We start from the raw sequence: 13,922 nt of genomic DNA on the forward strand, positions 1-13,922 counted from the left end.
GTGTTTTTTCAGTATCTATGGCTTGATTTTAGAACCCTGAATAATAAAGGCCTATAGGCGTACCTAGCCAACAAGTGAAAATTCTTTTTCAGCAAGGGAAACTACCAGCTTACTTTTCTAATACCTCAGTAGATAAAGAACTCTATAAATAAATTAATTAAATAAAACCCTATAGATAAATTGCAAAAGCATCGCGTAAAGATTTTATAAATATTTATTTCTTTAAACATTGCATTATAATCTAACTACTAAATAAATAAATAAACTATGTACATATTTACGCATTCTTCACAGCTTGGAGGGCGAATTGTAGTGATGTGTTCTTGGTGAAGGACCAGCGATTTGTTACGAAATTGTAACATAATCCTAAGACCATCTCGACGTGACATCCATCTGAAAATAAATTAAGTACATTCATTTCTTCGTCACACGTATCCACGTGAATTTCTGTTTCTGCTACCACACTTGGCTATTCCGTATTTGCGTATTCTCAAAAACTTCCATTGGCTATATTTTTATATATTTGCTATTGGCTATAGTACCTGCATCAGTGGTAATAAATATAAACACAGCCAGCCAGCAATAAGCTTGGCGAATATACTGACCACACACGGATGTTTTGCAAATACGAATATGACATACTGTAGCCCAATTGTTATAAGTACTCAAATATAGCAGTCTCAAATTTCACACAAAAAACAAGCCTCGTTTAAAGTTAGTGCAACTCACTTCTCTCCAACAAAAACGTGAGTTCCGTCGGTGTCATGAACTTGCTGTGATCGTGGGTTCCACGCGGCACTATGTTCAGAACGTACTCCGCCATATACACCACCGTGACCCTCGAGAGACTGGACCTAGCCGGGGTGGTGAAGAATATGCGCCCGCCCGGCCGCAGTGTGTCGAGGCAGGACTTGATGAACAACTCCTTCTTGTCGTTGTCTATGTGTTCGATTATTTCTGATGCCACCACCCCGTCGTATAAGCCTGTGTGTGCTGGCGCGTGCTCCTGGAAATATGTTGGTAAAACAGGCTTTTATTGTGCTTGTTTATGAATGTAGAATACAGAATGATAGGTACATTAAGTTTAAATGTAGGTAACCTGGCCTGGTTTGTTGTACGTTCAAATGCATAGGTAAGTAGGTATATATCCAAAGTAAATAACATCACATGTTTGTAATGAACTTTATGTAGCAAAGAATTTACTTTATGACCAATGTAGGAGTACCTATCAACAAGTCTATAATAGTTAAGTTTTAGTGCATCATCTTCATCTATCTTCAACAGGATGCCCACATGTCATGTTGCAACCTGAGTGTATTGAATAGAGCAACCATAGACAGACAAGTGTTAGATACAAACCTCAATGGGACAGCAGCAGTAGGTGGGCTGGTTCTCCTGCAGCTTGGTGTTGCCTGCACTGTGGGTGCGGGCGAGCTCAATCAGCTCCTTACTTGCATCTATGCCTGTGACCTTGGCTCCTAGCTGGGCCAACCCCTGAAAACATATTAGCAAAATTGTGAAAAACCTGTGCATTCTGCAGATTTAGGAGTTATTCTTCCTTTGTGTTGTTGCCACCTAACCCTGTTTTATTCTCAACCAGAACTCCATCAGTTCAATCACTCTGTTATGTTTAGAAATTAATAATGTTTTTTACTATTGGTGTTACTTTTTTAAAATATAAATAACATATTTTACCTCAGACAGGATCCCCCCACCGCACCCCACATCCAGTACTGATTGTCCACACAGTGGAGTTGTGGTCCTTTCTTTAACAGGTATCTGGACCAGCCCATCTCTAATGAATGGTACCCTGTAATGTACAGTCAATATTACTTTTTGCCACAAACTTCTGATTATTTCACTACATAATGTAACATGTAGTGATTATATTCACATTTAACAATTACAGCTATATGAATGCCTCTCCTAAGCATCACCATCAGAAACGTCTTCAATCTTCTGCTTACAACCACTACTATCTATATTTTGTAAGTGTAGTATATAGGCCTGATTACCCCAACCGAAATCTATTTGAATCTTATGTACAGCAGTATTTATACTAGTTCTGTGCTGCTTACCGCACATGGTTGAAGGAATGTAAAGCTTTCATAGGGCCAGTAGTGTCCCACCACTGGGACTTCAGGTCAGTGTGTTTCTGCACATCTTGCGGGTCGACGGTCGACTGGTGCTTCTGTTGGGCGCCCAGAGCCCTCAGCAGCATCGGCTCTTGAGGTAAACTCGATAAAAGCTTCCTGAAATTTATAAACAAAGTGTTTTACTGCTACGTTAAAGTCCGCCGGTTTAAACATTGCAACAAATTACTTACGTATGTTTTATGGTACTTGCAGGGAAGCGAAAAGGTGACGACAACATTTTCAGCTTATTTTATATCAGAACAATCGCTAACGCTTCCTAAATTAAGTATTACGATGTTTTTATTATTATTTAAGTGTAGGTAGGTGTTTTGATTTTGAAGTCTTTTATTTTGGACATTTTGAAGGAAAAAGGAAAGTCGATGACACTAATGACAGTCGAAATAGACGTGCGTGACAGTACAATAGTCTGTGAAGACTAAAATTTGTCGGTACAGCCTGGCAAAAAAGTTGAAAACGGAAATCAGCACTCCCTGCAAATAAAAAATGAAACTTGCGCTATATCTACATATATATCTTCGGTTTGGATATTTTTGGCTTACTTAGCGCCTAGAGTCTAGCTAGATACCAGCCTAGCCAGACCTAGCGGGTAACTTTAACATTCAAATCTAAATTTCAAACGTTCAAATCTTTGGCCGCCCCTATGAGTCCTATGACGATGACGCCAGCGGGCGGTGCGGATGGTTTTATTATTAATGGGTTTATGATATCTGAAATTTCCTTAGAAGAATGTTGCTGAAATTTATATGAGGGGGTCAGTTCTGTTTCTCGAACTTGGCTTGACACGCTACCGCGTGTCTAGATATTTTTTCTCTACCGATGGCATAGTTTTAAGAAGCCGACACACTAGCGGGCGCGGCTTTCTGAAAGGAACGACAAAGACGTCCGAGAGCGATCGCACGAACTGTCTCAAAAGACCGTGCACACTAGCAGTCACGGCTGTCCGCTAGTATGTCGCCGCCTTTAGTATGAAAACCTTGCCCGCAACGTCCGCACCCCGACTGGCGGCGTCGCGTCGTGGATGCGTCCAAAAAGACGCTAACGCAGTGCGTAAGTCAACCATAGAGTTTTTTTAATACAAAAAATATAGACCATAGACTAAATGATTGTTTTTTAAGCTCCATTTTTTTTCATCATTTTCGTTTTGCGGTGACGGACGAACGGAATGTGTGATTTTGTTTTGTGCTAAATTTGCATTTTCAAATACTGTGCGTGGCTTTTAGTATAAACTATAATAATGAAAAATAAAAAATCCCGTCACGAGTCCTCTTCCGATGAATCAGAGGACTCCGATGCCAGTCAAAAATCAATTAGTTCTTCTGATAGTGAGAGTCAAGATTCTTCAGTAGAGGAGCGCCGACACAAGAAAAAGAGAAAACACGCGGAATCATCAGAGTCTGAGAGTGATTCCGATGACCAGAGGCGCTCCAAGAAGCGCAAACATAAAAAGAAGAAAAAGAAGCACAATAAAAAGAAGCGTCGCACGTTATCTGGAGCAGAAAGTGTGTCCGAAATATCTTCAGAGAGTGAAGGTGAAATTTCTAAAAAGAAGCGAAAACATAAACATAAGCATAGGAGCAGCAAGCGCGAACCCAGCCGCTCTCCGAGTGTGAAGGAAATCTCAGGTAGGAAGAACGAAAATATATTTCCTTCTTACGATTTTTACTGTTTAACAGTTTACTCCTTGACATGATCTGTTTTGTAATGCTATTTTGTTTTTCAGATGATGAAGTGGAAGAGCACCGTTTGCACAGCGTGGTGAAAGAGAGACGGGCTTCTTCAGAAGCTGGGAGTCATCCATCTCGGACATATTATCAGTAAGCAGTTTTCGAAATATTGTTAATGTTAACTTTTCTAGCTATTTTATTCTAGGCTGTCTAGTTCGTGGTTATTATAATGAACCTACAATTGGACATAAATTATTGTAGGAAAGAGTACCATCAGTCCGCTTCCGGTGAGGATTATGAAAGTGTGAGAGAGAAAGAAGTGCAGCGGTTCTACAGAGGTTCCAGCAAGGAGCGCCGGTTTGCGCAGGCGCAGCAGGCTGCCTACGCCTATGAGAGACAACACCACCCCAGGTTCTTACTAGATCATCACACATTGTGCTACATCATTGTTTTAAAAATCTTAAGGACTAGCTTCATTATCACATCATTAGTATGTTTTTTATGTATAATGTATACTAGAATAGCTTGCAAACACATAAGTGATGAAGTCAATGCAACATGTCCTTTGTTTCCAACAGGTATGAAGATAAATATAAAAGCCGTGAGAAATATGACAAGTATGGGCCCAGCACACATTATAATAATGGCGCAGGTGACCAATACCATAAACCAAGACCTAAAGAATATGAGGATTACAAAAGGTTTATATTTTCATATTTCTTGTCTGTAATTTACCTGTGTAATAATATTATAATGTAGTTAAATACATGCAGTTTGTATATAATACGTAAATATTTGCAGGCATCAAAGGTATGAAGAAGGCCCTCCACATGAAGAGTACCATAGAAGGCCGAAGCCTCCATCAGGCATGTACCCTCGCGATGGCCACAGCTCGCAGCCTCCTAAAGGTGATCACATTATTATTCTCTTATGCATTATGCTGTCATTTCTTAGGCATACTGTCCCAGCATTTATTTAAATACATTGTCAAAATTTGCATTAATGAATCTTATGGTAAAAATAAATACTTATTTTTAAATTGATAATTTATTTCAGCTTACAACAATCGCTACAATGAGTATGAACAGAGAGGCCCGCGCGGCCGGCCCTACGACGACACTCGTGAATACAGAGACAGGTAAACAGATAGATGATTCTTTATTGCACACCAACACAGAACTTACAAAAAGAAATACACAACATAGATATATTACTAACAGTAATTTATAGATTTTCTATATATTCAACTCTAGATTATTGGTACCTAATCCATATTTAATTGTTCTGTTTCTAAATAGACGCGGTCCACCGGAAGAACGCTACCAAGGGCGGGAGTACCCAGATAAGAAAGAGAGGTACAGAGAAGAGTATCATGCCGACAGGTATGTACTATTTACTATACACAAACTTGATTTCAAAGTAACAAGCTTCCAAGAAATTATCAATATCTAATACTGTTGCATGAATCAGTGTCAATCGTCAAACCATGTGTATTTCGTGTGGATCTTACGAATGTTATGTAAACGAGTGTATTTGTTTTTACAGTGACAACTCTTCAGAAAGTTATAATGATTTTGATCTGAGAATGTTGCTGTTGCAAAGAAATTTGACTATTTGCACTTTGTATGATAGAACTTCGTCTAGGAGCGTCTGAGATCATGTTTCTCTTGACCGAGTGTCGACTGTTGAATTATAAACGGCTCTAGATGTAGCCCCCGAGTGTAGACAGGACCATGTAGTGTTGATATCTACTCATTCGAATCATGGGAAAGGAAATGTTACACATTATCATGCAAGTGCTTTTGTGAACAAATCATTAAAAAGTCTTCATGGAAGATGCTTTTCTTATTTTCAAATTTAAACCTCTAAATTAGAAAAGGAATGAAATATGGAAATTAAAAACAAAGATCTGTTATGCAGCTGTGATTAGAAGAAAATAAAGCCTATTAAAACGAAATTTGAAAAAGAATACCAAAAGAATGCAAGACCAAGATCTATAATGTAGCCAGTCGTTGTCCAAAAAATTTGGGATCATTTTGCACTGCAAATAAATTTGGCACTAATTAGGTGCCTACAGAAATACCACTAGTTATATCTGAAGACGAACTCTTTGCAATGATGAACTTGGCTATAAGAAGACTGATATGGACATTTGAAACTGTAAATATCAGGACAATGTTTCATAAAAGAGCAGCTGAAATCTGGAGGAGCAAAATAATATGAACTCTTTGTGAAATAAATTAGAACTATATCCTGTACTAATCTACAGATTCACATTCTTTAATATTAAATTATGGATAAACCTGATGGATGAACCTGAAGAATTAATGAACATTCAAGAATAGAGACAAAAATTGTACACAACATTTTGATTTATTGTTGAGCTTCAGCGAAACTTAAATATAATGCACTAATCCTGCGAAAATAACAGAAGCATTATTACTGGATACTGGACTTATTACCCTATAATGGTGAAATTTTATATAAATTTCTGATTATACAAAAATGAGTCACATTAAACTTTTTGAATATGCCATAACAAACAGATGGATTTTTTGGATATGTTAATCCAATTAGCCGAGATAATTATAAAAGGCCAGTTATCTGGAGACTTCAATACATACAAGAACCTACTTGCTGAAGCAATTAGAGAAACTCAGAACTTTCTATTTTAATTGTAAAATCTACAAGAAATTTGTTTTCTCTTCCGTGAACTACATAATCATTATTTGGCTATCAACATTGTAGTTCGAGCATAGATGATATGTCAGCACAAACTGAAAAATCTAATACAGGCAGATATTAAAACAAAAATGAAGATTACTTTGAAGAATCGTGCGAATATATTGCGATTGTAAACTGGTAGAAACGCAAAATATGTCTGGAAACTTGCGCATGACTAAATCTGAGATAAGAGTGAGCGTTCCACTTTAAACATAAGCAGAACAATGCATTGTTACCGGATGCCTGCGACTCGCCGAGTTAAAAAATACGTGCAATTTTATACACCTACAACTCTAATAAAATACTCTCTTTACCTTTAGAAGAAAGGACTTACATTCGTAAGTAAAATACCAAAAAGAACCGTTTTACAGAGAAGGTCAGAAAACGAGAGAGTATAAAATAAATATAGATAAGAAACTCACTGACTTCGCAAGGAATACATTAAAACCCTGAGTAGGTAACATCGTTAAATTGACCCCATATCATCAAAGGTTACGGTAAGTTGAGAAATAAGGAGTGTCTCAGTTATATTGTCTTCGATGTGCTGATCTTATTACATGGTTAAGTTTTTTTTACTATCACTTTAAAATGAATTGGCATAATTATCAGGTGCAAAGATAAATTGTAATGTAAACACTACAATTGTGATAATTTATAAAAGCACCACGATTACAAGAAATACATGTATCTCGGTAGGTATCAAGTTATACACAAAATGCTACCTATGAACGCTATAATTACTTAATGATAAATTTACGAAAATGTTCATGATAAATGTTCAGAGGCAACTTTTACTGGACGTTTGCATTTCTTTTTACTATGCTAAATTACCATAATTGCGAAAACACGTGCATTAATTAAAACCGCAGTTGTTTAATATTTATCCAATGATTCATTTCACAGACGAAGACGGCGGTAATAATAATTTGTAATTATATAATTTACTCTATAAGGTTGATCTTACTGAATTCTGTTAAAAAAGAGTTACTTTGCTTCATTGAAATTGCGCGTACTATCGAAGGATCATTCTTAGGCTAGAACGGCAGGTCTTCAACTCTATCAGCTAAAGCGTCCAGTAAGGTTGCTCCCTGGTGTATCTGTGCTGGGCTGTGGCAAGTGGTAGCCAGTAGTAACGTGTGTGTTACCCGCAGGGCTCGGCGGGAGAGACCGGAGCGCCACATCCCGGATCCGCCGCCACCGCCCAGGTTTGTACGACTATAATAAGTATAAACATATGCTCACGATTGTAATCCCTAAGGGGAGTTAGAGATGACTCGCAAGCGAGCTGTATATTTGTTGTGCGTAACGCAAGTGGTAAGTCGTGTCGCCGTTTTTTAATGAAATAATATGCAATATTTATACCCCTCGTGTTGTTTTGTTGCACATACTCATAAGCCAATGATTGTCCAACAGGCCTTAGAAAAGAAGGTATTTCTCTAATTGTAGACCTAAAATACGCAGGCCGCAGCATTTAAATCAGTACCGTTGATAAGACTGGGCGTATCGAATCAAACATATTTACATAAGTACTCTAATGTCTGATCCGCATTGTTCAACACTTTACAGTTCTCCCATATTAATAATGCGCATGGAAATCTTCGCAAACTGTCGTATTCCCGGAAACACCCGAATCATTGAATCGTAAGAGCCACTTGCATTTTGATCCTTGTTCGAAAGAAATAGTAGTCAATATCATGTGACACATAATCGAAAACAATTTGGGCGGTCGGTGGCTGTCACCGATCAGTCAAGGGTCTCAAGGTCAAGATCAGTATTACTTTTGTGGAATTATAAAGAGCTGCAATTACACATCGTTCTTGTTATTTTTTTCAAATATGAATTTAATTTCAACTTTAATTATTTTTGACGATGCCATATTATGAGGCACATTTAAGAATAAAATATACGTCACATTGATAGACTTCACTTTGCCAATAAAGCCACACCCAAAAGACCTAGTTTGTAATTGTAATATTATTGTGAATGATCAGCGCTGCAAATACTTTTGAACTGAGATTTTAATGTAAACATTTTTATTAATGTGAAATAATCAGTGTTGTAAATACTTTTGAACTGAGATTTAAAAAATTTAATATAAACCTGTCTTTGAAATCTATGTCTCCTTATAATATAAACCTTGTGTTATTCAAACCTTCTTTCATCCATCTTTACATCAGCTTCAGTAAGACACTTGAAAAGTACCTACTGCAACATTTTCGAAGTAAATTTTAATATTACGGAATATTATGAATTATCGAATCAAATTTCGTTACTGATAAATCAATTATCTCTTTTAGCACCAATTACATAATTCTACTAAAATTTCATGAAGAAAATGCACTTAACCACTCTAAATACATAATAGTTTTCTAACGCTCGGGAATACGACCGTTGCCGAACAATGACGAAGATTCCTATGTGCATTATCAATTTTGGGGAACTGTACATATTGTTTTTTTAAAACATATGGTGTTTAAATAACACATATATATGTTTATTACAAGATGTCCTACGAAAATGCATTTTTTCATAAAAGTGAGCTAGTACCAAGCATAATCTCATCTTGTAAAAGCCCCTTTACACTCTCTTAAATGCCGCTTTACACTCTCACCTCATCCCAACAGGGAATACTCCAAGTCTCCAGTTCCCGAAGACCGCAAGTCATCACGACGGCCGCCCGAGCGTGCTGAGCGGCGTGAGAGGGAAGATAGGCCTCGCGAGCGGGGAGAAAGAGACGACCGACCTCGTCCGAGTGATGGGGAGCGCCGGCCCGAGGTCAAGACGGAGAGGGGCAGCCCGCGGCCCCGGGAGAGGAAGAGTCGGTAAGATATATATTTCTTATGTAAGACACATTGCTGGGTTTAAAAGCCTCTGTATGAACTGAACACTGATCCCGATCCCATGTGCTTCCTAAATTTTTCGGTATTTTGGGATAATTTGAATGTATTTTAAGGGGTGCCAATATTACGCCTCTTATTCATAGTTAATATTTATTTAGCAACAGTTGATCAAAATTGTTTAAGAGCGGCGGGAATGTTGCTGGGCTTTGTTTCCCATTTTTATCAATATGGGTTGTTCACACGCCATTAGGCGTTTAAATATTGCCTGATGATCTGATATATACAGGTTGGAAAAAAGTATGGGTCATGAAGGTGGAAAACCACAAATCTTCATGTTTATAAACTAGCGTATACTTCAAAATTAAGTGATTTTGTGGCGTAGGTATACATATACCATACCTAACTACAATTAACCAACTCATTCCGCACACAATACCCACCAACCAACCCTTCCAGTTTCACAAAAGGCGACGACGGCAAGGACTACGAGTGGGGCAAAGCGGACGCGAAGAAGGAGGAGACTACAGCTGACAAGGAGAAGCCCAACTTCGGGCTCTCCGGCAAGCTGACCGCTGACGCCAACACGGTGAACGGAGTGGTGCTCAAGTATACTGAGCCTGATGACGCCAAGCAACCGAAGAGGCGGTGGAGGTAAGATAATAGAGTCTGGAACGGTTCATCCACAGTCGACTAACGTATGAACAGTTAGTCTTGAGAAGGTTTGGCGCCTGGACGTTTAGTCCATAAACTACGCATAAATTGGTGGATGAATCTTTCGTTGGACGTCAAATTCTGCGGGCTTACAGTTCTTTGGTTAGTCGAAAGGTGATAAATCGATGCATGCCCATAGCCCTCAAATTGTTCAAGCTACATCTCCAATGTATAGAGTTTTTTTCCCATTATATAGATACACCTCCTTGGGAGAGGCCTATGTCCAGCAGTGGATGATTATTGGCTGATGATGATGATGATATAGATACAATTATAGTATTTGGTACATAAACCATACTAACTTATGAACTTCTTTCTCGTCAGATTCTACCCGTTCAAGGGCGACAAGGCGCTGCCGATCCTGTACATCCACCGACAGTCGTGCTTCGTGCTCGGACGAGACAAGAAGGTAACCGCACTTTGCAATAATAAATAATACAAACATACAGACGCGACGGCATCAGAATTGTTCAGCAGATAACGTTTTTGTGAGCATTGAAAATCAGTCCATAAATAAACATAACATCTTTATTAGCAGCACGGCACGTTTATCGACGTTTACCAACATTACGATGTCGCCATTGGCGTTAAGACGATATGATTTCTGGTACGTTCATCTACGTCGGTAAAAATGTCATGCAACTTCAACTTCTTATAACGTCGTTATTGGTATCGACAACCATTTTGTCTGGTACTCCACTAGAACAATATTCACCATTGCTCTAACCGTTCCACCAGGTAGTGGACATAATGCTGGAGCACCCGTCCATCAGCAAACAACACTCGGCGCTGCAGTTCCGCGCCACGCCCTTCACGCGCCCCGACGGGACCACCGGCCGCCGCGTGCGCCCCTACATCATCGACCTGGGTCAGTTAACATAATTATGTAATTGTTGGGACATCACACACACGGCTAACCCGACCCCTTGCCCCCGAGCTAGGCCTGTAATATGGGTATCGGACAGCTGATATATCTACACACACATTTATAAATATTTCAAGCGGTCGGACCTGTCGACTCCACTGGCCGCTGTGTCCGGCCCTACATCATCGACCTGGGTCAGTACACATGACATAACCTGAAACCACACCTAGCAGCGTCTTATCTACCACCTGACAGAACATCAGCGCTGCAGTCTTGCAGACTATCTGTAGCTTTATGCTGAGTCACATCCCTTTCACTGCCACAGCATAAATATTCAAAAAACTGTTACTATATATACTACGTCCATTATTAATGTTTTTTTTACATTCATGACAGCGTGCTATGGAGAGAGCTATGCTTGGGGTTTCTCTGATGGATCGTATCAGAAATGAGGTTATCCGTCAGAGGACTAAGGTTACCGACATAGCTGTCAAAATATGCAAGCTGAAGTGGCAGTGGGCTGGTCATATCTGCCGAAGAACCGATAACCGTTGGGGTAGACGAGTTCTCGGGTGGAGACCACGAACAGGCAAACGCAGCGTGGGACGCCCGCTGGACTGACGACCTTAGGCGGGTGGCGGGTAGTGGTTGGATGAGGAAGGCCGAGGACCGAGTGTTGTGGCGCTCCTTGGGAGAGGCCTATGTCCAGCAGTGGATGATTATTGGCTGATGATGATGATAATGACTGCAAACGAAAACCAACTTTACTTACCAGACATAAGCGAACGTCAAAAAACCATTAATTTACAAGCATGCCAAATTTTTGCATTTTGAAATTGTGTCGGATATCATATAGCATTACAAAAACTGTATTTGAAAAAAAATGCGGCCTGTTACCAATCGACATTGTGCACCTACTAATTTATATTTAATTCCTCAACAGACTCCGCGAACGGCACCTTCGTGAACAACAAGAAGATCGAGGCGCGCCGTTACGTCGAACTTCTAGAGCGGGACGTGGTCAAGTTCGGCTTCTCCGCTCGAGAGTACGTCTTACTTCACGAGAACAGCAAGGATGATGCTCAGGATGATGACAACCAGGAGGCGCCGGCTGTGATTACCACGGACAAGATAAAACAGGAGAAACGCGCTAAAGAAGCCGCTAAGGAAGATGGGGAATAGGAGACTTGGTTAGTTGGTGATTATATCCCTAAATCTGCCTTTACCTTGTTCTATTGTGGTTAATCAGGATGTGCGTTTAGCAATAATAATTTAGCTATTGAACGCTATGTTTGCGTTGTAATATCTCTTGTTTTAGAAATTTGTTCTAGAAGGAGTGTGACTTTGCTTTCTCAAAGAGTTTTTTGAATGAATGATATGTGGTTGGTGCATTGCATGAGTGCGTGACTGCTGATATATTCGGAATGTTCGCGGATAAAAATTGTAGGTAGTAGATGATAAACGCAGTTATTTTTGTGGTAGGTTATTTGACATTTTACTATACTGTAAGTACTAGCTAATAAAACTAAATCTTTTCTGTTTAAACTTTAATCTATTTGTCAATCCATAGTTATGTTATTTAAAAGTAAGATCAATTAGTACCTAGTTCTAGGTATGTTAAGTATGTCTATGAATTTACTACAATAAATACCACCCTTACGTTAAACATTTATGTGTTTATTTATTTTCAACTGCTATATTAAGGATCACTCTGTTATCTGTTTGCCTGTAAAGACCATATATGGGCGTAGATAGGTAGGCACAGGTATAGATAGGCGTCAAAACAGCTTTGCAACAAGGGTATAGGGCATAGCATGCAACGCCAAGGCAGTGATTAACTGATTTTGCTCAAATTTTATGTTAAATAAAACCAAAAATAGCAAAGAAATATTTTAATAGGAATTCAATATAAAATAAACTTACAATAAATGCATTCAAACGTTAGGTATATACACATCGAACTGTACTTTATATTATTATTAGATCGATAAACATTTCCTCACATAATATGTACATTTACACCGCACACAATCTATTTACAACCAATATAAAATGAATAATAAATAATGCTTATCGAACTACCAGATCATTGAGTAAAGCTAAAGTGTGAAGTCTATCGGTGGAATGGAAATGACTTGTTTTATAAAATTATTATACAATATTGATAGTACCTACCTAATTATTATATTTACAAAATACATTGTCTAATATCACAGTTCAAAATGGAGTCTTGAATATGTGTTGTTGCTTATCTAAGTCTACATCTAGCTCTGTTTCATCAGAAGTGGAGGCGAGTGGTTCCGCCACAAAGTTCCCGTGTAGTCCTTCACATAAGGAGGCCCGCTTCACTATACCGTTTCTTAGCGGTATAATAGTCGCGTTAGGCGGTCGCATGTTAGTTCTGAGCGAATGCGTTCTGTAGAGAGGGGGCTTTATAAGTCTGTTAGGGGCGACTCCCACGATGCTGTGTCTGGATGAAGGCATGAAGCTACGGGAGGAGCCGAATGGGGTCCGAGGCATTTCGTAGCCATCGCACACTGTTCCAGACCCCGAGTCCGTGTCGTATAACAGGTCCAAGTATTTGTTGGCCCTTTCGGGGAGTAAGTGCGACGGCTCCATTTGATGCTCGGGGAAATCTTCGTCTGTAAATGAGGTGTCGAGTTTAGTGTGTGGTTTTGTGGTTGGTTGTAATGCTACCACCCCACTTGGATATCCGTATTTGCGTATTTACCAAAACTGATGTGTGGTCAGTATATTCGCCAAAATTATTGCCGAATTCGGCTACATTTTTTGGTATTAAATAACAAATACGAATAGCCAAGTGTGGTACAAGCATAAGGGCTCGCACACATAACTGCGAATTCGCATCGCATCGCACGTCTCCCTCCAACTCGTAGGTGTTCCATAAGAGAGAGCGAGACGGCGCGCGTGTTGCGAGCTCGCATCGCGCCAATTCGCAATT

At 39.3% G+C, this 13,922-nt stretch overlaps 3 protein-coding genes across 4 annotated transcripts in view; 1 reads left to right on the top strand and 2 right to left on the bottom strand.

Annotated features, from left to right (window-relative positions):
• Positions 1-196: 196 nt before the first annotated feature.
• On the bottom strand, positions 197-2,495 carry LOC105387053 (ubiquinone biosynthesis O-methyltransferase, mitochondrial). Its single transcript, XM_011557754.3, has 6 exons — positions 2,327-2,495; positions 2,079-2,252; positions 1,696-1,810; positions 1,360-1,494; positions 730-1,006; positions 197-393 (listed from the first exon to the last, which is right to left on the bottom strand). Exons 1-6 carry the CDS (start codon positions 2,371-2,373, stop codon positions 278-280), a joined length of 864 nt encoding a protein of 287 aa, XP_011556056.3. The 5' UTR covers positions 2,374-2,495; the 3' UTR covers positions 197-277.
• A 784-nt stretch (positions 2,496-3,279) lies between these two features.
• Positions 3,280-12,626, top strand: LOC105393371 (smad nuclear-interacting protein 1). 2 transcript variants are annotated; one of them, XM_048629638.1, is made up of 13 exons: positions 3,280-3,778; positions 3,877-3,970; positions 4,082-4,231; positions 4,399-4,521; positions 4,622-4,728; positions 4,877-4,958; positions 5,119-5,202; positions 7,696-7,749; positions 9,169-9,366; positions 9,841-10,035; positions 10,420-10,504; positions 10,834-10,963; positions 11,904-12,626. In XM_048629638.1, exons 1-13 carry the CDS (start codon positions 3,391-3,393, stop codon positions 12,140-12,142), a joined length of 1,929 nt encoding a protein of 642 aa, XP_048485595.1. In that variant the 5' UTR covers positions 3,280-3,390; the 3' UTR covers positions 12,143-12,626. The 2 variants fall into 2 exon arrangements, with proteins under 2 accessions (XP_048485595.1, XP_048485596.1); XM_048629639.1 differs by lacking the exon at positions 4,082-4,231.
• Positions 12,627-12,837: 211 nt separating this feature from the next.
• The window catches only part of LOC105394387 (proto-oncogene tyrosine-protein kinase ROS), a 56,618-nt gene continuing 55,533 nt past the window's right edge, over positions 12,838-13,922 (bottom strand). Inside the window, exon 40 of the mRNA XM_048629607.1 lies at positions 12,838-13,602. Within this exon, the coding sequence (XP_048485564.1) occupies positions 13,178-13,602 (425 nt within the window). The 3' untranslated portion in view covers positions 12,838-13,177. The remainder of the gene's footprint in view (positions 13,603-13,922) is intronic.

The sequence above is a fragment of the Plutella xylostella genome, chromosome 23 (assembly GCF_932276165.1).
Source record: "Plutella xylostella chromosome 23, ilPluXylo3.1, whole genome shotgun sequence".
Taxonomy (NCBI): domain Eukaryota; kingdom Metazoa; phylum Arthropoda; class Insecta; order Lepidoptera; family Plutellidae; genus Plutella; species Plutella xylostella.